Source organism: Eptesicus fuscus, chromosome 7, assembly GCF_027574615.1.
Source record: "Eptesicus fuscus isolate TK198812 chromosome 7, DD_ASM_mEF_20220401, whole genome shotgun sequence".
Lineage (NCBI taxonomy): Eukaryota > Metazoa > Chordata > Mammalia > Chiroptera > Vespertilionidae > Eptesicus > Eptesicus fuscus.
The window spans coordinates 45,608,076-45,629,025 of record NC_072479.1 but is presented as its reverse complement, the minus strand read 5'-3'; the positions used below and the strand labels follow the sequence as shown (position 1 = coordinate 45,629,025).

At 38.5% G+C, this 20,950-nt stretch overlaps 1 protein-coding gene across 1 annotated transcript in view; it reads left to right on the top strand.

Annotated features, from left to right (window-relative positions):
* Positions 1-20,950, top strand: part of IRAK3 (interleukin 1 receptor associated kinase 3) — a 60,697-nt gene that overhangs the window by 22,475 nt on the left and 17,272 nt on the right. Inside the window, 6 exon segments of the mRNA XM_054718885.1 lie at positions 4,202-4,266; positions 4,864-4,918; positions 6,537-6,688; positions 10,331-10,395; positions 18,468-18,582; positions 19,389-19,507. Coding sequence (XP_054574860.1) covers positions 4,202-4,266; positions 4,864-4,918; positions 6,537-6,688; positions 10,331-10,395; positions 18,468-18,582; positions 19,389-19,507 — 571 coding nt within the window.

Here is a 20,950-nt window from a genome sequence, read left to right as displayed (position 1 = left end):
GTATAAACTCACACCACTTTGACAGGACACGTGGGATGTTTTATACTTCAGTGTTCTGGAATAGATTTCAGAGTATCTTTTGCTCTCTACATCATTTATTTATGCAGCAGAGAATGATGTGAACTGATTAGACAAAAATGTCACATTCTTGATTGACTCCTAGTCTGTTGCACATGCAAAATTGATTGTATTTTTAAAATGAGAGACTGGCTGATTGGTGAAAAGACAAGTGTTTAATGCCCTAGTACCAGGAGATAGGTAAATCTGAGATGAGTGGAGGATAGCACCTTGCGCTGAGTCCTTTTCTGAGGAAAGTAGTGATAACCAGAACGGGGAGCCGAGGTTTTTTTCCCCTGGGGTGTGTGTCTCTTGACACCAAAGAATGAGCTCTGGGGACCAAAAGATTTAAGCAAATGCATGGAAAATTTATTGCAAGCATATTCAGGCCCCCCACATGGGGAGGGAGACCCAGTAATGGGTTGCCTGTGAAGCCTTGTAGTCTAGGGGTATATATTTGCTACAAGTCTGCTCTATATATATGCTGATTGATTCCCTCAATTGTTCCTGCCCAGCAAGGGACCTGAACTTTCCTTATTTCTATGAGTCAGTTCACCTTATTGTTGCAGACCCTCCCTAGTTTCACATGCCTCCCACTTTGAGTCCAAAAACATTTTGTTATTCCTGCATGGTTGGTTTCTGTGATTAGGCTTGCTCAAACTGCTGTGTCTGCCCTGAGGTATGTTCCACCAGCCTATGTTTTCCACTGGACCCCTGCCCAGATTGCCTGCGTGTCAAGCTAAGCCTGTCGATAGCATTATTTAATTGTGATTTATTGAGTGGATGTTTTGATTACCTTAAAAATATTCATTGTATAGCTTGTTAAAAGCAGCAATGTGATGATTCATTGGGAATATTAAGTGTAACCTGCTGAACAGATGTCTCCTATGATAACTACTCACCGATTTAGGAGTTAAGATAAAAATATTTAGTCTTTGTTGCTACCATGGACAGAGCTATCAGTTATCCAAATAATTTATTATCCATTCAGATATCCATTTAGAAAGATTTTTAAAAATTGATGTCAGAGAGGATGGGAAAGGGAGAGAAAGAAACATCAATGATGAGAGAGAATCATTGATCAGCTGCCTCCTGCACGCTCCACACTGGGGATTGAGCCCACAACTCGGGCATGTGCCCTGACCAGGAATTGAACCATGACCTCCTAGTTCATAAATCGATGCTCAACCTCTGAGCCACGCCAGCTAGGCCAGATATCCATTTTTGCCTACCTTTTATTTCAATTGTTCAATTTGGTGGAATGGTTTTCATTTTAGAGAAATTCTTACCTTTCATTTGCCAGCCTTCAGTGATCACTTTATAGACTTGAATTTTATTATGAGTCCTTCTGAGGAAGGACCTGTAGTCATCATTCCTGCAATTCAGGTGGCTGCATAGGGGTTTCTCCACATCCATAAAACATTCCCAGATCTCAGGGCATAATCAAGTCGTTCAAGAAATTAGAATCTTTACTTACTGTCTTTATATTTCTGGCATGCATGTCTTTACATATCACAGTTTGCATTTATATTTTAATGATCAGTAATTATTTTTTAATTTTGATGTGAAATCTACAGCTTTCTGCTGGCTTCTTAGGAGAGCCACATTGAGTCTTCCATTTTATATGACAATGAAGTATTGTCCTCTCTTTTTATGAGCAACAAAAGAACAATGACTGTTAGTGCCCTTACAGCCCCCAAACTTCAAATTTTGTTCTACACGACAATACTTTATTTAGGATCTTTGTTATATGTTTTTCTTGCCTAATTGCCCTGGCTAGAATCTCTGGTATATTATTGAATAGAAGTGGCAAGATCAGACATCCTTTTCTTGTTGTTGATCTAAAAGAGAAACTATTCAGTTTTTCATAATTGTAAATGATGCTATCTGTTCATAAATGCTTTTTATCAAATTAAGGAAATTCTATTGCTATAGTTGTTATTATGATAGGTTATCAGATTTTACAGGTTTTGTTCTTCATTCTATAAATATGATTTATTTTACTGATTGATTTTCAGATATTAAGGTAATATTGGATTTCTGGGATGAATCCCACTTGGTCGTGGTATATAATCCTTATATGTTTCTGGATCTGGTTTGTTAGTATTTTGTGGAGGATTTTTGCATCTTTATACATAAGAGATATTGGTCTGTAGTTTTGTTGTGATGTTTTGTCTGGCATTGGTATAAGGAAAATATTGGCCTCAAAGAATAATTTGGGAATAAATTCTATTTTGGAAAAATTTGTGAAGGACTGGTGTTAAATCTTCTTTAGTTATTGGTAGAACTCACCTGTGAATTTACTCCGACTTGGACTTTTCTTTGGGGAAGTCTTAAAATATTAATTCCATCTCTTTCTTTGTTATAAGTCCATTTAGATTATTTCTTCTTGAGTTAGTATCAGTAATTTGTATTTTTCTAGAAATCTGTTTATATCATCTAAGTTATTTAATTTTTTTCATATAGTTGTTCTTGTATTCCCTTATAATTCTTTTTATTTCTGTAAGGTCGGTAGTTATGTCTCCTCTTTTGTTTTTGTTTTAGTAGTTTTAGTCTTTCCTCTTTCTTCGTCAGTTTAAGTAAAGGATTGTCAATTTTTTATTTCTTTAAAGACTCCACTTTGGTTTTCATTTTTCTCTTTCGTTTTTCTATTTTTTTCATTTAATTCCACTCTAATCTTAAATCTTTCTTTCCTTCTGCTTTCTTCAGTTTAGTTCACTCTTCTTTTTCTAGCTACTTAAGGTATAAGTTTAGGCTATGGATTTGAGTTATTCTTTTTTAATGTAGGCATACACAGCTATAAATTTTCCTTTAAATGAGCCTCAATAAATTTTGCTTTTGCTGTATTATGTTTTGATATGTTGTATTTGGCTTTTTAAATTTTTTATTGATTTCAGAGAGGAAGGGAGAGGGAGAGAAATATAGAAACATCAATGATGAGAGAGAATCATTGATCAGCTGCCTCCCACAGGCTCCACACTGGGGATCAAGCCCACAACCCAGGCATATGCCCTGACCAGAAACTGAACCTCAACCTCCTGGTTCATAGGTCAACGCTCAACCACGGAGCCACACCAGCCAGGCCATATGTTGTGTTTTTATTTTCATTCATTTTGAAGTATTTTCTAATTTTCCTTGTGATTCTTCTTTGACTTTATTATTTATGAATTTGTTGTTTAATTTCCATGTATTTGTGAACTTCCCAGATTTCCTTCTGTTACTGATTTCTACTTTAATTCCATTGTGGTAAGAGAATATGCTTTGTATGATTTCAACCCTGCCATATTTATTGAGGCTCATTTTATTGCCTAACATGTGTCTCTTCTGGAGAATGTTCAATGTGCACTTGTAAAGTATGTGTATAGTCTTCTGTTTTGGGATGGAATGTTCAATAGATGTCTGCTAGGTCTATAATGTTTAGTTTATAATGTTTTTCAAGGAGATTTGTTATCAATTTATTGTGTTTTGTTGCCAGTCTTCTAAGCAAATAATTTAAGAAACAGTAGAACCAATCTAAGAAAAATTTGAAGATGAAATTTTCTAAAGTCTGAATCGAAATATCAGAAGCGACTACAAAATATTGCAGGGTTTTAATCTTTTGTAGGAAGCCACATAGACTACCTCAGTTCAGACAGAACTATAACAGACAGAAGTTACAGTCTAAAACTGGGGAGTGGTGGTGGGTGTATGTAGTGGTTAACACAAGCATGCACACACATGCATGCACACCCACACACATACACACTTATGGCATAAGATGGGATATAAAATGAACTAACCCAGGGAGATATGAGATATAATCCTATAGTTGTAAAAGAAATTTTAAAATATATGTGCAAAAAGATAACAATGTGTTTTTTTTCCTTTCAACTTTCTACTTTACCTTTTAAAATATTATCTAACACTAATTTAAGGTAGGTATTCCTGTTTTAAGTGAACCGAAATATGTTTGTAAAGTATTTGATCATTAGAAAGCTATTCACACGCATACATTTGTAACCATTCAATGGAAATGAAACTGAGCTCTAGAAATGAACATTACTAGCAAGATGTTTATTTTCACAGTCTAAGAAAGAAAAAAGAACATGTTTATTAGGAACATAAAAGGTTTTTGTATCTAGCTCCCCTTACCTCTCTCTTTCAGGAGCAGCCTTGAATCCTCCAGAGCAGAGTCATCAGGGAGATGGATTTCCAGACGTATTCCCCAAGGTAGAGTGTGTGCCACAGATAATGACCCTTGAACTCTGTTGCATACATAATTGAGCATAAGTGCAGAAAAATGTTGCACTTCAGGTACCAATGTAAAAGCAGACAAGCCTAGCTCTCATTACTCTTTGTTTAGATGAGGATTCAGGAAATTAGAGATTCATAGATGCTTGAAGAGTTCACTTTCTCCTCACAGTGATCTGTCAGAGATGAGACTTAGAACTATTAAGGGTGCTGTGAGTTATGCATTTGTTTTAATTTTCCTGTTCTAATCAGTGTTTTGCATATTGCTGTTAGCTTTTCTTACAGCAAATTAGCAGCGATCACTTTTATAGCAATAGAAGTCATTTAAAATTGAGTATAACTGACTATGACATTGATATTTGAGTTTTTACAGTTGGTCTGGAAGCCTTAAATATATAAGGCAATGAATATCATTGAATAAAGTAAAATAATTTTGCTTTCTACTAGCTTTCTTCTAAATTAGATTTCACTCTATTGAAATGTATAGTCCCAGAGGGAGCTTTGGATTTCTGTTGAAATTCTGTTCTATCTAGACTTATGAAACTGAATTACTTTAATATGTATTTCTTCTCTTAGGAAACAGCCAATGTCACAGTGGATAATGTTCCTATCCCTGAACATAATAAAAAAGGTAAAAAAAAACAAAACAAAAAAATCAAACACCCAAACTTCTTTTTATTTTTTAAAATTAACTAATTTTTTTATTAAGGTATTACATATATGTCCTTATCTCCCCATTGCTCCCCAAACCCCCCACTCATGCCCTCACCCCCCTGTTGTCTGTGTCCTTTGGTTAGGCTCATATGCATGCATACGAGTCCTTTGGTTAATCTCTCCCCCTTACCCCCCATCCTCCCCTATCTTCCCTCTGAGGTTTGACGGTCTGAAAGATGCTTCTCTGTCTCTGATTCTGTTTTTGTTCATCAGTTTACGTTGCTTCTTTTTAAGTCATGTGTTCAATTAAGTCAATTGAGAGGGAGAAATATCCAATAAGTATATTAACTGTTCATTAATATGCAGATTCAGGATAAAATTTTCATAGGTATCAAAGTATTTGCAATTTTGACTGAGGCAGTTCTGATGGATGATATATTATTGTGAAATTAAAAATATATTGGCCGATGAAGAACATAATTGTGTTCTCTTAGGGGATTTCTTATTTTTTGTTAGTGAAATTTGCTATTTTTATGTGTCAGGAAAACATTTAAAAATTATGTTGGGTTTTACATAGCTTTAAATTTTTTCATAGCATTTGCAGAGATTTTTAGAGATGTTTGTAGAGCAATTCTGAAAGTCACTATGAAAATCCAGTTATTTTTCCATATCAACTTTCCTACTTTATTAACATAGAGCAGGCGTCCTCAAACTACGGCCCGTGGGCCACATGCGGCTGTTTTTTCCGTTTTGTTTTTTTACTTCAAAATAAGATATGTGCAGTGTGCATAGGAATTTGTTCATAGTTTTTTTTTAAACTATAGTCCAGCCCCCCAACGGTCTGAGGGACAGTGAACTGGCCCCCTGTTTAAAAAGTTTGAGGACCCCTGGCCTAGAGCATAATTGAGTTCTGCCCAGGAATCATTCTGATAAACTTTAGTGGCTCTCTCAGGCTGCCTTGTCTAATCCTTGCCACTAGATCTGATGCTTCTTTGGTTCAAGAGAGATTTAGAAAATGTTGGTCCTTTAAGATTTAGCAGTAAGGTCTAAATCAAACATTAAATGTGGAAATGTAGCCAAAATTGGGTTCTGAAGGATTTAGCCGAGCTTTTGCTTTTGGATTTATATTTGATTACTTTTTAAATGTTTTCTTCCCAATCTCTGCTTTTGCCTCTTCCTAATTTACTCTGCGGAAGTAAATTAGGCATTTAGAAGTTTTGGCTAATGAAAAATGTTTCCATCAGTCATTCTTGGAAAATATTGTTTAGTAATAGCAAGTTTTCCACTAATATGCTTTTTTATTTTTACTGGTTTCTCATTCTTCATAGTCCTAGTGACAAAGAAACAGAACCTTGGAAAAGTTTCCCAACTAAGCTTTTTGGCTGACCTCTGTGTAAGGGTGGTAGAATCACAGTGCTATTGTTGGAATATCTAAAAAGTCATTTGCTCTGTGAAATGGTGGGCACCAGACCTGAGTAAATGTGCAGAGAGCACGTGGTGCGTTTCTGGTATGGAAGTCCTAGTTCTTTATCATGGTGACATTGACTCCTAAAAAAGAAAAGGTAACTTACCTTCTCTCTACTTTCCTTCCGGAGGCATAGTGCTTAACTCTTCTATCAGCTTTCAAAACATCCTAGAAGGAACCAACAACTTCCACAAAGGTTTCCTCATCGGAGAAGGGGAGATTTTCGAGGTATACAGAGCGGAGATCCAAAACCAGACCTATGCCATTAAGTTGTTTAAACAGGTATGGAAAGAATTACTCTCACAGGATATCAGTTCCGCTTATTTGCTACGCTTCATACTAAAATGTGTCATTTTTCATCAAGATTGAAAAGAGGTGCATTTGAAAATATAATTTCATAAATGGAAATAAGATACATGATCTCAGGTGACCGGAGAAATGACTGAGAAGTGAATGACTGTCTTGCAGGAATGTGGAAGTCAAATCCTCCCCATCCCCAGATGTACTGCATGAGAAAGACTTTTCTGAAAAGCCTTGAAGGACCTTTGGGACTTCACTTCAGATAGTCAGATTGTGCCGGCTGCTCCCATTTTCCTGTTTGTTTGATGGGCAGCTTCAGGGGCTAAGCCACAGACTGGCATCCCATGCTGCTTCATGAATGGTCTTCTGTCAGAGTTCTGGCGGGTAGAAAAGGGGAGGCTTCAGGTAGGAGCAGCAAGGCAACTATGAGAGTAGGAGATTGGGAGACAGCTGAGTGGTTGCAGCCAGTAGAACAGCAAGGGTACTGAGGCATCTAACCCAGGAGTCGGGGAGAGAGAGGTACACCACACCCCCCCCCAAGAGCTGCTCCTCATGTTCTTCACTGTTAGTCAACAATTACTAAACAGTTTCTAAACTCCTTGTATGGGCTGGGTGTTGAGCTTGCAAAGATGAATAAGGCATATTTCATCCTCCAGTTGCTCAGAGTTTAACAGGGGGAAACAGCCAGCTAAAGAAAATGTTAAATTGCAATGTGAGGAGTACTTCAGCAGAGATTTGTCCAAAAAGTTACAGGAGCACATACCATATAGCCAGGGGAGGGGCGCGTCCAGCACCCAGGAGAGTGCCTGGCACAGAGTAACCACTCAATAAAAATTTCTGCAATGAACAAATGGAGAAGTGGATGAAAGGAAGTGACCTTTCAGGTGGACTTTGAAGGATGAGTAGGATTTGGCCGGCAGTGAGGGAGTGGGGTTACTTCTGGGGTGGAATAAGTAGCAGATGCATAGGCCTGAAGGCTCAGGCATGAAAGTATCTTACTCATGAATAATAGATTGTTCAGGGGAGTAGAGATTAGTGTGGGAGCGGGAAGGAAGAGGCAGAAAATGATACTGGAAAGATAGGTTAAGTCCATGGATGGTTTGTAAGAGGGAGAGTAAAAAGACTAGGTTTGAGTTTTTGAAATGTAACTTTGATTACAAGGTTAGATGACAGACAGGAAGTGAGCAGAAGCATTGGAGGAAGCGTGGCAAGAGCTTAGAGTGGAGGTGAAAAGACCTGGCAGAGGGATCTTTCAGATGTGTAAACGAACCGAGCTTAAACGAATGTTCTTAGCCCTAATATTAGACTCACTTCTGGAGCTTAAAAAAAAAAAATGATCCCCTTAGTGTCTGGTTAGGTCAGACTAGAGGCGGTGGTGGCAGGCATCAATATTTTTAAAAAATTGATATTGAGAGAGTGAGCAAGAGAGAGAGAAACACTGATATGGGAGGCATCATATGGGACGTGGTGTATGGGATGATGCTCCAACCAAACCACAGCGGCCAGGGTGGCGTCAGTGTTTGTTAAAAGCTTCTCAGGTGTGTAAGGTGGGGTAGAGGCAGGGGGTAAGGCAAGGAGAATGTCTAAGAGAAGAGATGAAATGGACCAAAATAGTGATCTATTATATAGGGCTGAGGAAATAGGGGAGAAAGAGGGAGGTCCTAAGATGAATCCTACTTTGCAGCTTACATTACAGGGACTTAAAAAAAATTACTACCCTGATTTCTCCATTTCCTCAATCGCATTTCGTCCACTAATTCTATATAGGCATCGCAAAATTTCTGATAAGATGAATGGTCTGTTAAACAAATGGAACTATTTACCAGTAAAACCATTCAACAGAGAATGAGGTTATTGTAGAGGTGGCCTAACTAGAGCCTGTGTCTTAGCACTAGTGTTTCTCTGGCCCCATTTGTACATTCTCCTTTGGTGGCACCCCAGGGCCACCTCCCCAAAGGCTCCATCCATCTACCTTCCTCTTCTCTCTGCAGCTACCACCAACTCTCACTCCCTTTGGGGAGTTTTGTTTCCAGGAGTCTGTCTGGCTTCGGAATGAGATATCATTGCCTCTAGATCTTCTTCCTTTCCTGCCCCAGAGAATTATTTCTTTGATTGCCTCTGACCCCTCCAGGATGGTTTTGCTGACCCTCCTGAGTGTAGACACAGCCTCACAGCATTATATCATAGTATTGATTTCCTCACCCGTCTCTCACAATAGGCTAAATGGTTTTCTTCAAAGAGCTCTTATTTATCTTAGTATCCCAGTGCCTCACGACAGGGCCTGAACCATAGTAGTTGTTCAATAAATGTTTGTCAAGCAATGAAATGAATGATAAATATGCCCGTTTTATGACTTTCGTTGCTAATATCTAGGAGTAAAAAGACAGGAGATGACAAAGGTAGAGGGAAACATACCAGATGTGTGAGATAGGTACATCCAACATCTGGGGAGCTTACCATTCTAACTCAGCACCTCTGGGCAGGGACCTGAGACTCAGCCTTTCTCACCAGCTCCTAGTGAAGTTGATGTTCCTTGTGCACAGACCACACTTGGAGCAGCAAGGATGCTAGGTTAGCGCGAACACAGAAACTAAACCCTTCACTGTTCAGATTAAGAAAAGTCTGACCTCAGGGAGATTAAGTGACAAAAAGTCACCAATAGTGAGTGCTAGAAATGAGCCTGAGACCCAATCCACTTGGATCACATGACAATGGTTTTTTAAAATATAAATTTTCATAAAGATGTCTTTGAAAATGAGCTGTCAACCTAGTTTATTGTTTCTGACTTTCTGGATTAACTTGGAAAATAGTTTCCAGAATTCTTGTTGGATTTCTCTCCCTTTATTTCTGAGGACAGAGAGCTCTGAAAACTGCCCTGTTTAGCAATTTGCAAGTGAAAGAACCTTACAACTGATGGGACCTAAGGACACACTTAATTTAACTCTTTTATGGTAGAAGTTAGGGACCTGAGATTCAGAGACCAGTGTGACATAAGGTGTATGAAGCCCCTGAGAACAGTGCCAGGTACAGAGTAGATGCTCAGACCAATATCATTGAACTCGCTAATCTATTCAATAAATATTTGTCAGGCCCTGGGCTAGCTTCTGAAGCATCTTTGAAGTAAGGAATTATAATTTTCATTTGCTTAGTAGGCCCATCTTTTCAAAATTAATACAGAAGTAAACTTGAACCAACCTGTTCACATGACCCAAGTTATAAATGCCAAATTAGTGAGATTCACTAACCAGAATGCGGGGATGACAAACTGAATTCTTCATGAGATCAAGTGAGGAATTTCTAAACATCATGGGATTTATTTGAATATATATACTATTTTTAAATTTATGAAAAAGGTAAAATAGTTCAAACTATAGACTATAGCAACATGAAAAACTTAATTTAAAAAATTAATTTAAGAGCATTGGTTCTAAATCCGTTTGGGGGTTAATGGATTTTTGAAAATCTGATTAAATCTAAGGATTCTCTTCCCAGAAAAATGTTCATTTGCATTTTCACCAAAAAGTTCATCTAATTTCAGGGAGACCATGGGCCCTAGGCTAAGACTCCCAGGAATAGTGAGCCTTTCCGTAATTTTCCCCCCTTGTTTTTCTGTATAATATTTAGGAGAAAACAATGCAATGCAAGAAACAATGGAAGAGGTTTTTATCTGAGCTTGAAGTTTTACTACTGTGAGTATATTTTGCCTGGAATTCCTCCCTTTGTGTCTGGTTTTCATCTCCGTTCATCTTTGATTCTGCAGCATGGTTGGCATTTAAAAAATAAGGGTTGGATAATAGAACACTGTAAATTTCTGACATCTGCTTTAGTATATTTCTTAGAATACATTTTAAAATAGGCCATTTACATAATTCACTTGAACATATTTTAACAAGAACCTGTCATAGAGAAGTGGGTTAAATCATGTGTGACTAACATAGCTGAGTATAAAATAATTCCTAGAACATTAGAATTGTATATATTTCACCATTTCCCTCTTCCTTAGAGACATTCCAGGCAAGAAACTGTTTCATTGGTATAACCCTCGTCAGGAAGAGAATTTTAGACTAAGAAATCAAGTACTTTTGATGTGTATATTATTTTCTGGGAATTCATTCATGAGCCTGAGAGTCCTTGGGGGACAAACTAAAATGACTTCATTTTCATATATATTCATATCTGCAGCTGTGCAGCCTGCCTCATTGAAGGCCCCTAACCCTATAGAGCTCATTCATCACCCTTTACAAATAGAAAATATTCTCTTCAAATGTGATCAATACATGCCTGGGGGAGGGAGTATACTAGTAAGTCCTTCTCCTTTTATACCCAGGACCAGAAATCATAACCTTAAAGGCTAATTTTAAAAACGTAATATCTAGCCCAGCTGGTGTGGCTCAGTGGTTGAGTGACAACCTATGAACCAGCAGATCACAGTTCAGTTCCCTGTCAGGGAATATACCCAGGTTGCAGGCTCAATGCCCAGTGTGGGGCGTGCAGGAGGCAGCCAATCAATGATTCTCTCTCATCATTGATGTTTCTATCTCTCCCTCTCTCAAACCAATAAAAATATATTTTAAAAACCTTAATATTTATCATTTAGGCAATGAACAACCAGAACCAAAATTGCAATAATAAAGGTTTTATACCAGTATTTAAGCTTTATTTATTTGCTTATGAATAAACAAGTTCAAAGATTTCAAAATTCCAAAAGTGCAAATGGGTAAACCAAGAAAATAATTTCTTCCATTATTATCATCTAACAGCCCAGCTGATTTTCCCAAAGCAATCAAGTTATCAGTTTCTTGTACGTTTTCCATTATGTATTTGTTTTCTTATTTTCTTCTTCTCAGACAAGAGATAGCAAAAATACTTTGTTCACTTTGCTTATTTTAGTATTAGTGACCCGGTGCACGAAATTCGTGTACATTAAAAGGGGATTAATTAGAGGAAATAATTTAATATTGCTATTTGCCCTTTCTCTATAATAGAAGTGTCAGAGCTGAAAGAAAATTAGTAAAATGTATATGAAAACCTTCCTCCTGTTAGAGTCTGGGGCTCACCACGGGACCCAGAGTCAAGTCCCCACCCACCCACATGCACCTCAAAATCATGTGAGACCCACACCCGGCTGGCCACCCGCCCCCCCCCCCCTCCCCGCATTGGGCTAGATCCAGACCCGGCCAGTCCCACCCTTGTCAAGCCCAGCCAGGCAGGGGAGTGCAGCCTCAGATCCCCTGGCCCAGTACTGGGGTGGGGGGTGCAGCCTGAGGTCCCCTGTCATGTCCCACCAGGCAGGGGGTGTGGTCTGAGGTCCCCCGGCCTGGTGCCGGGTGTGGGACATGGCCTGAAATCCCCTGTCATGCCCCACCTGGTGGGGGGCACGGCCTGAGGTCCCCTGGCCTGGCACTGGGGCGGGGGGAGCAGCCTGAGGTCCCCTAGCCCAGCACCAGGACAGGAAGCACACCTTGAGGTCCCCTGTCAAACCCTGCTAGGTGGGGGGGCGTGGCCTGAGGTCCCCTGTCAAGCCCCACGGGGGTGGGGGAGGGTGAAGCCTCAGGTCCTTGCTGATTGCTTGTTAAGGCTCCTTATGGGAGCTTGGCCTCAGCTGTGGGTGCAGCCATCTTTGTGATGGAATGATGGTCAATTAGCATATTCCCTCTTTATTAGATAGGATTCCATGTGTGCTGTACTGTAACATTCTCTTATTGATGGTTTTTTATTTTCTAATTTTTTTATTATTAAAAAATAATTCTGCAACAAGAAAACTTTTATATGTTATTTCATATATAAATGTTTGAATATATCTAAGATAAATTTTACATAAATAAAATTATAAGGTCAAATGGTGAAATGTATGACATATTACCAAATTGTCTTTCAGTTATACCAGTTTATACTTATACCAGTCATATGTAAGAGTGCCTGGTTCCCCATATTCTTGCCAACATAGTGTTTGTTCTTAACTTTTAATTTTTGCCAATCTGCTAGGTGGAAGTGGTTTCTCAGGGTAGTTTACATTTCTTTTTTTATTATGAGTGAATCTTTTTACATATTAAGAGATATATTTTCTTTCTATGAAAATATCTTATAATATCCTTTGCCCCTGTTTTTTTATTAGGCCTTTGGGTATTTTTCTTAATGGTTTGTAAGAGCATTTTAAATATTAGAGAAAATTAGCCCTGCTTTTATGTTATGAGATACAAGCTTTTTTTTTTTTTTTTTTTTTCACCAGATTGTCATTTGTCTTTGCTTATTCTAGTTTTGGCCATTTGGACATGGTTTTCATGTAGTTGAATTTAATATTTTTCAGCTATATTTTCTTTTATGGACTTTGGGTTTTATATCATAGTTTAAAAGTTCTTCCCTACTGAGAGGCTACAAAAAATATTGTCAATTTTTTCCAAGTACTTTTATGATTTCATTTTTTACATTTGTAGATCTGGTTCATTTAGAGTTATTCTGGTAAGGTATTTGTATATTTATTTAGGGAGACATAACAACTCTATGATGTAGAATATTCCTCATGTGCCATCATTATTATTTATATTGCTATTTATCAAGAATATTACATGTATTAATTCTTTAATACTATGAGATAATTATAGGATTACTTATGTGGTAATCAACTTGCCTATGAGGTAAGTACAGCTAATATCCCCGTTTTACATACAGATGAAGAAACTGAGGTAGATTATATCTTTTTTTTTTTTTAACAAGATTCAACTTATTTCCTAAATCATCTTTAATCTCCCTCTTCTCCGAGATTTACTTGTGAATAAGTCAGATGCAGCTTTCTCCTTTCAGAGCATAGTATTTGAGATGTTTGGAGTGAGATTAGATGAGAAGTACATAATAGGCAATTTCAGTAAATTAAGTGATAAGATGAGGAAGTACAGGCACTGAAAAAACAGGAAATAGAAACTTGAGGGGGGTGGGTGGGCTGCAGAGCAGGCTTCTTGGAAAAAGTAACATCTAAGCTGAGACCTAAGGATAAGTTTTTGTTTAGTTTTTTAGTTTACTATTAAGGGAACTGCTTAATCCTGTGCCTTAAATAGAATTGTAAACTCCTTAGAATGTGGCTTCTGGTTCTTCCCCCGCCCCGCCCCCCTCCTCCTCAGGGAAAGGGAAGGAAGCTAATAATTTCTGAGGTTCTGGGACTTGGCTAAATGTTTAATGTTTAATTTAATTTTCATAAGAATCTCAGGATTGACTGGCTTAAATAACAGAGATTTATTTTCTCACAGTTCTGGAGGCTGGGATCAAGGTCAAGGTAGATTTGATTTTTGTGAGGACTCTCTGGCTTGCAAATGACTGCCTTCTTGTTTTGTGCTCACATGGTATAGAAAGGTAGTAAACTCTCAGTTGCTTCTTCTTATAAGGGCACTAATCCCATCATGAGGACCTCACCCTTATGACCTCATCTAACCCTAATTATCTCCTAAAGGCCTCATCTTAGAATATTATCACATTGGAGGATAGGGTTTCAAGATATGGATTTGGGGGGAACACAATTCAGTTTATAGTGATTAAATAACTTGGCCAAGTTTACACAGCTGATAAAAAGAAAGCCAGAGATTCAAACCCAGGTTTGTCTGTTGTTCAAGTCTGTCCGCTCTACCACATCCTGGTAACTTGCATCATGTTTTATCTGCAGTAGGCATTCAGAATATTTGTTGACTTGCTGACCTTCAGATCTATATAATCTAAAATCCCACTGACAAATCTTTTTAGTGAAAGGATGGGTGAGATGGGTCCATATAATTAAAACCAGCAGTCATTCCTATGGCATTTCCATGCTCCATACCTTGATAACTTCCAAAGTAACCATTTTTTTTTTCTTGATCAGTAATATTTAAAAATAAGCAAATGGTCATTTCTGCTCTGTAAGCAAGAGAGCAGGCCATGGCTGTGTCTATACAAGGTCTTCTATCTACTGCTTTCCAAAAGATTTACTAGTATATTTTCCTAGAGGCCCAGTACACAGATTCCTGCACCAGTGGGGTCCCTCAGTCTGGCTGGCGCCCTCTCCCAATCTGGGACTCCTTGGGGGATGTAGCAGTGTGCGAAGTGGCAGGCAGCCGGAGAGAAGCCCAAGTCGGCGCTGGACGCCACTCCAGCTCATCCTGGCCCCACTGTACCTGCCGCTGCCACCACTCAGTAGCGCTGCTGGAGGCAGGAGAGGCTCGCGCTGCCGCAGCTGCGCTCACCAGCCATGAGCCTGCCTTTTGGCTGAGCTGCGCTTCCACTGTGGGAGTGCACTGACTACCAGCGAGCAGCTCCTGCATTGAGCGTCTGCCCCCTGGTGGTCAATGCACATCATAGCGACCGGTCAACCAGTCATTTGGTCATTTGGTCACTTAGGCTTTTATACACACACACACACACACACACACATATGTTAAATTATTTTAAAATGCAGGAAAATAATCAGCTAGTGGCGTAGATCAGCTATTTAAGCAACCAAATACAACAATTCAGTTCCTTTTCAGTCCATTGCTTTTCATTTTATAGATATGATCTGAATCATAATAGGTGCAGGAATCTTTGTGTCACAGTTTTCCACATATCTATATATATAAAAAGCTAAATGACTGACCGTACATATGTCCAACCATCTGACCAACCAGCCAGCCAGTACATATGATGCACATTGGCAATTTAAAAATAAATGTTGACTCGCACATGCATTATACATATAAAGCTCTCTCTGGCGCCAATCGCACATGTTTTAATTTTATAATACTATATTATAAATACTATTTTTACATGTAATTTTTTGCACTAATGTAATTACCACACAAATCTTTATTCTAATTAATTTCCTTTCAGTGTGCACGAATCGTGCACCAGGCCACTAGTTTAACAATAAAAGTCTGTGTGTTTGTGTATGAGTGTATGTTTGTATACACACATACACACACACATATACCTTTCTTGAGTAAAGAGGCATAGAAGGACTCAGAGGGAGATATAGATGGACAGATAGATAGATGAACAGATAGATAATCTCCCTATAGATAGGTATCTCTATATACAGGGTGTCCCCAAAAACGTATACACACTTTTTTTCTGATAGCTCAATTGATGTTTCTTTCTTTTCAGATTTAACCCATTGGAATTAATAATTATTCAAAGTGTGTGTACTTTTTTTTGGATACCCTATAGATATCTATATATGTGTATGTGTTATAGCAACGTTTTGCTATTGAAGAAACAAATAATAGGTCTTTATAAAAAGAACCATTTTTTAAAAATAGCTTTATTTATTTTAATATCCCAAGCGTGCCTACAACATAGTAAGTGTTCAATAAGTAATTGATTAATTGAACTGAATTCACAGTATGTGCGAAGTTAAAATGTTTTTTTTTTCTAGTTTTATTTTATTTTATTTTTTTCTTGTTTAAATTTCTTTATTGATTAAGGTATCACATATTTGTCCTCATCCCCCCATTCCCATCCCACCCCCCTCCCCACGCATGCCCCCACCCCCCTGTTGTCCTTGACTACTGGTTAGGCTCATATGTATGCACACAAGTCCTTTGGTTGATCTCTCCCCTTTATCCCCTCCCTCCCCTAACCTCCCTCTGAGGTCCGACAGTCTGATCCATGCCTCCTTGTCTCTGTTCTTGTTCATCAGTCTATGTTGTTCATCATTTCCCCTAGATGAGTGAGATCATGTCCTACTAGAAATACACTTATAAGAACCGAAAATGAGATAAGCAATAATGATATGCTGAAAGGCAAATTAATCAGTCTGTAGTGAGTTTCTTTCTGGGCCAACAGTTCTTTTGAGACCCAATTTCAATGTCAAACAGTTCCTTATGTGTACATGTCAGCAATGATATTTCAGTTCTGGATGGTGGACAAATGGTGGTAATGCGGGTCCGACCCTCTCTGGTTTGGTCCTGGGCAACCTGCAGTGACGCACAGCTGCTAACTGCTAGTATGGCAAGGTCAGCAACGTAAGCGTCTTCCATCTCTGGACTGCTTCTCTTCTGTCTTCATGGCTGGAGGAGTCCTGTCGATTCCTCTCTGTTGCCGGAATCCACATGGTCTCGGAGTTGTTTTCTGAAAATATACAAACATATTCTCGACCAAAAGTTAATAAAGGGATATTTTCTATAAAATTGACTTGGGATCCTTTTTCATTTTTTGCCCAAATGATTTTCCTCTGGCTTGTTTTGACACCATGTGTGTTTTTTCATGGGTGTCTTGCTGTTAGCATTACAATTAATTTTCTAAAGTACAAATTTTCTAGATGTAATTTACTTACAGGATATTTTTCCTTACATGATATTCTTCTACTATCCCCCCTTTTTTGATTTAAATATTAGGAGGCTTTTGAAAATTTTATAATGTAGTCTTGATAGCTTTTAAATTTTAATTTTTTGCACTACAATATGACTGCTTTAGGTTCATTACATGTTACACAATTTTATCATGAGATTAACTACCAATAAAATTTTTAGTTAACACTTTAGGAACTGCTTTTTGTCCAGTACAATTAATTTTTCTAGAATATTCACTTATTTCAATTAGCCAACTTAAATTAGCCTGAAGACTTGACTACTATTTTACTGTCAAATTTATTACTCTAACAACAATCTTATTTTACCCTGTAAATATTAGTGGAGAGGATTATTTGCCTTCTTGAGTAGGCCCTGAGCATTCCTGGTGGTAGGCTGGATTTAGATATAAAAAACCCACTTCCCCACACCATGGGTACAAGACAACTCATACAAGTCTTGTTGCAGTGAGAGGGCAGCTGCTGTCGGCCAAGTCTCTGTCTGTTACCCGGGTCCCGATTTGAGCTGGGCATGGGAAGTTAAGCAGCCATAGGGGCAGGAGACTTCCCTCAGAAGGGGTGAGGGTTCAGGCCCCTGCAAAGTTAGGGGGGTGAGGGTCTGTGCCCCACCTCTGTTGACCCCCAAGTTCTCTCCTGATGGCCCCTCTGTGACTGTGCCTGTCTTAGGTTGTTCCTTCCCTGAAGAATCTTACCCGTCTCTCGAAGTTAACATGTTTTGTATTTTATAGATGTTACCTGGGTTTCATTAGTTTTCACAGTAATGACACACACATTCAAGAAATAGAGGTTGAAGGAAAGGAGCCTGAAAAAATGAATCTTACACTGACATAGAATTCTATGATTTAAAAATCAGTGATATGTTTTTCATCATCAAACTTTACTGGTCACATGGGTTTCAGATAACAATACAAACTTTGTGAAGACATTGGATGCATCTTTTACCTGTGTGACTGACGCCTAGTGCAGTACCTGCAGCATCATAGCTCTCAATAAATGGATGAGTGAAAACAAGTCTTCGGTACTCTTTTCTTTTGGTGACTTAACTTACACATGTCTACCTAAAGCAATGAAATGGATAATTTCAGTTCATTATCTTTACTTACTTAATAAATAAGTTATATTGAGTTTTATGCTGATAAAAATAAGTTAATATTCAGTATTGTTGTCTATTTGTTGAATCGTTCCCAACACTCCAAATCTTAAGAACTCTCTGCTTTCTTAAATTTTGTCTTATATTTGGATATTCTATTTGTATTTGCATGGTCACAATCAATCAAAGAATGACTAGTATTTGTTAGAACAAATTGACCAATTTGGCAAGCAAATCTGTGTCGTGTGTCCAATGAAATTACTTCTCTCTTGGACAAATTTATATTCTGCTTTACACCTATTCCCCACCCCATGGCCAGGGTGTTGTTGAATAAGCAATTTGATGGATTTAAATATTTGTGTTTTAAGATTTCATCATCCAAACATACTGGAGTTGGCCGCGTATTTTACAGAGAGTGAGAAGTTCTGCCTGGTTTATCCATACATGAGAAACGGATCACTTTTTGACAGATTACAGTGCGTAGTAAGTCATTTCCATTACTCTTCTTGCTACTCCAATTCCCTGACGCCCCTGACGCCCCTGGGAGCCGCTGAAACCTTCAGTGAGAGCTGGGAGCCCAGTGTGCACATTCACACAAGGGGACAGCCTACACTGAGTTTCCCAAGGAGGCAGAGGACTTCTCCATGAATTAATTTCTTACTCTTAGAAGACTGCATAAATACCCGAGTTACCACGTGATGTGCAATATGGTGGCCAAAAGATTTGCTGGGTCCTTACTCCTTATTGATTCTACGTGTCAAATGAGTTTACACCAATTACCCTTACTTCTCAGATCATTTTTTATTTATATAACATTACCAAGGTACCATTCAATACACATAAACATAAAAATGATAAAGACTCCTTAAAGTGAAGGAGGTTGAACAAACGCCATGATTTCGCATAAGGTGTTTTTTGAAATATACTTAAAAATTGATTCCAATAAGATAGGTTTCAGTTAAGATGAGAATAAAATAAGATTATTTTCAATTACCCACACTATTATGCCACAAATAATTTTAAAATCTTATTTAATGAACTGTTAAACATAATTACCCATAATTTGATTAAACTAGTATTAACATTATTAGGTATCTCACTAGCTACAAAGGCCTAGAACAGCTATTGGGAGTAGAGGAAAGCCTTTCTTGAATTAAAAATCCATTACTGTAAGCCCAGCACCCCTCACCTCACCACCGGCTTCTGTTCTGGCAATCTTCTATGTAATGAATACATGCCTGGTTTTCACTCCGAAAGTGCAACTAAAGCAACTACTCTTGTCTTTTTAGGGGAACACAGCCCCACTCTCTTGGCACATTCGAATCAGTGTATTAATCGGAACAGCCAAAGCCATTCAGTACCTGCACAACACGGTCCCATGCTCGGTCATCTGTGGCAGTATTTCAAGGTAAGTTCTCCCAGAGCTTGAGGTTCCACATGCAAGTCCCTTTCTCCAGGTGAGCCAGACTTCACACTATTTTCTGCCTCTAGTTTCCCTGGCATGTATGTATACGTTAAAAACGCTCATTGAAATATTTAAAATCTTACCATTTTATTAATGAAAGCACACTACCAACTTTAAAAAGCTACATTTATGTTGCCAAAGGGAGAGTTTATATTATCTTGGGGAATTATTAGTGAATAATGTAGGATAGACAGTTTTGTGTATTTTATTAATTATACCTGATAGCAAACTGTGAACTAAACCTGTATTAATCTCCCTTAAAAAGAAACAAAAAACAAAACAAAACAAAACCCAGGTTAAAGGAAAGGTTAAGTGACTGACTTATAGGGGGGACTCCTAGCAAGGTAACAGTAAAATTCTTTGGCAATTAAAATTCTTTGTTGAGTCTCCAGTGTCTTGCTCTTTCTACTGAGCCTGCTGCCTAGTAGCTGTATATATTCATCTGTGACAAGCCGAACAGCAACTCCCCTGTTCTTCTTCTTTTTAAAATATAAATATATATATATATATTATATGGCCCTTTATTGACCTTTACTCTTTAGTTGTTGTTGTCAATGCTCACCTGAGGATATTTTTCCATTGATTTTTAGAGAGAGTGGAAGAGAGAGGGGAAGACAGAGAGAAACATAGATGTGAGAGAGACACATCAATGGGTTGCCTCCTGCACGTGCCCCACCCAGACCAGGGCCTGGGTCAGGGAGGAGCCTGCAACCGAGGTACGTGCCCTTGACTGGGAATTGAACCTGGGACCCTTGGGTCCGCAGGCCAATGCTCTATCCACTAAGCCAAACTGGCCAGGGCCCGTGTTCATTTTAGAGACATGAGAAATTTAGAAGTAACATCTTCCATCAGTAGTCATAGGAATTGTTCAGAAAGTAGATAGCCTGTAGCAAAAATTTTCCTATGTGCCCTTTACCGTGAACTTGTCCATAAGTAGCTAAACATGCCTCTACTGAAGAGCCGGGAAGACTGTATTTAAAAGGCTGCTGCCTCTTCTGAACCATCTCCTAGGATCTTGAGAAAAGCTTTTCGTGTGCTTTTGAGTTGACAGAAGAGGGACTGATTGCTTATTTCTTTGTTTTGCTGGTAAAATGAACTCCATATGAAAAGACTAGATTTTTATTTAGTTCTGGAGGAGTGGGGGATCCACCCAGTGATGTCTGCTCCTGTTGCAATGTGGTGATTCATCAGCTGCTAGTGGCCTCATAAATCAGTATAAAATGAGTGTGCACCCTGATGGCACCTGGGACATAGATGGACGTCCAGTGGAGGTCTCAGAGGTCGGTGGTGTCAGCCACTGCCGTTACCATACTTCCCGGCGTATAGGACGACTGGGCGTATAAGATTTTCCTGGGTTAAAAAGTCATTTTATACGCCGGAAAATAC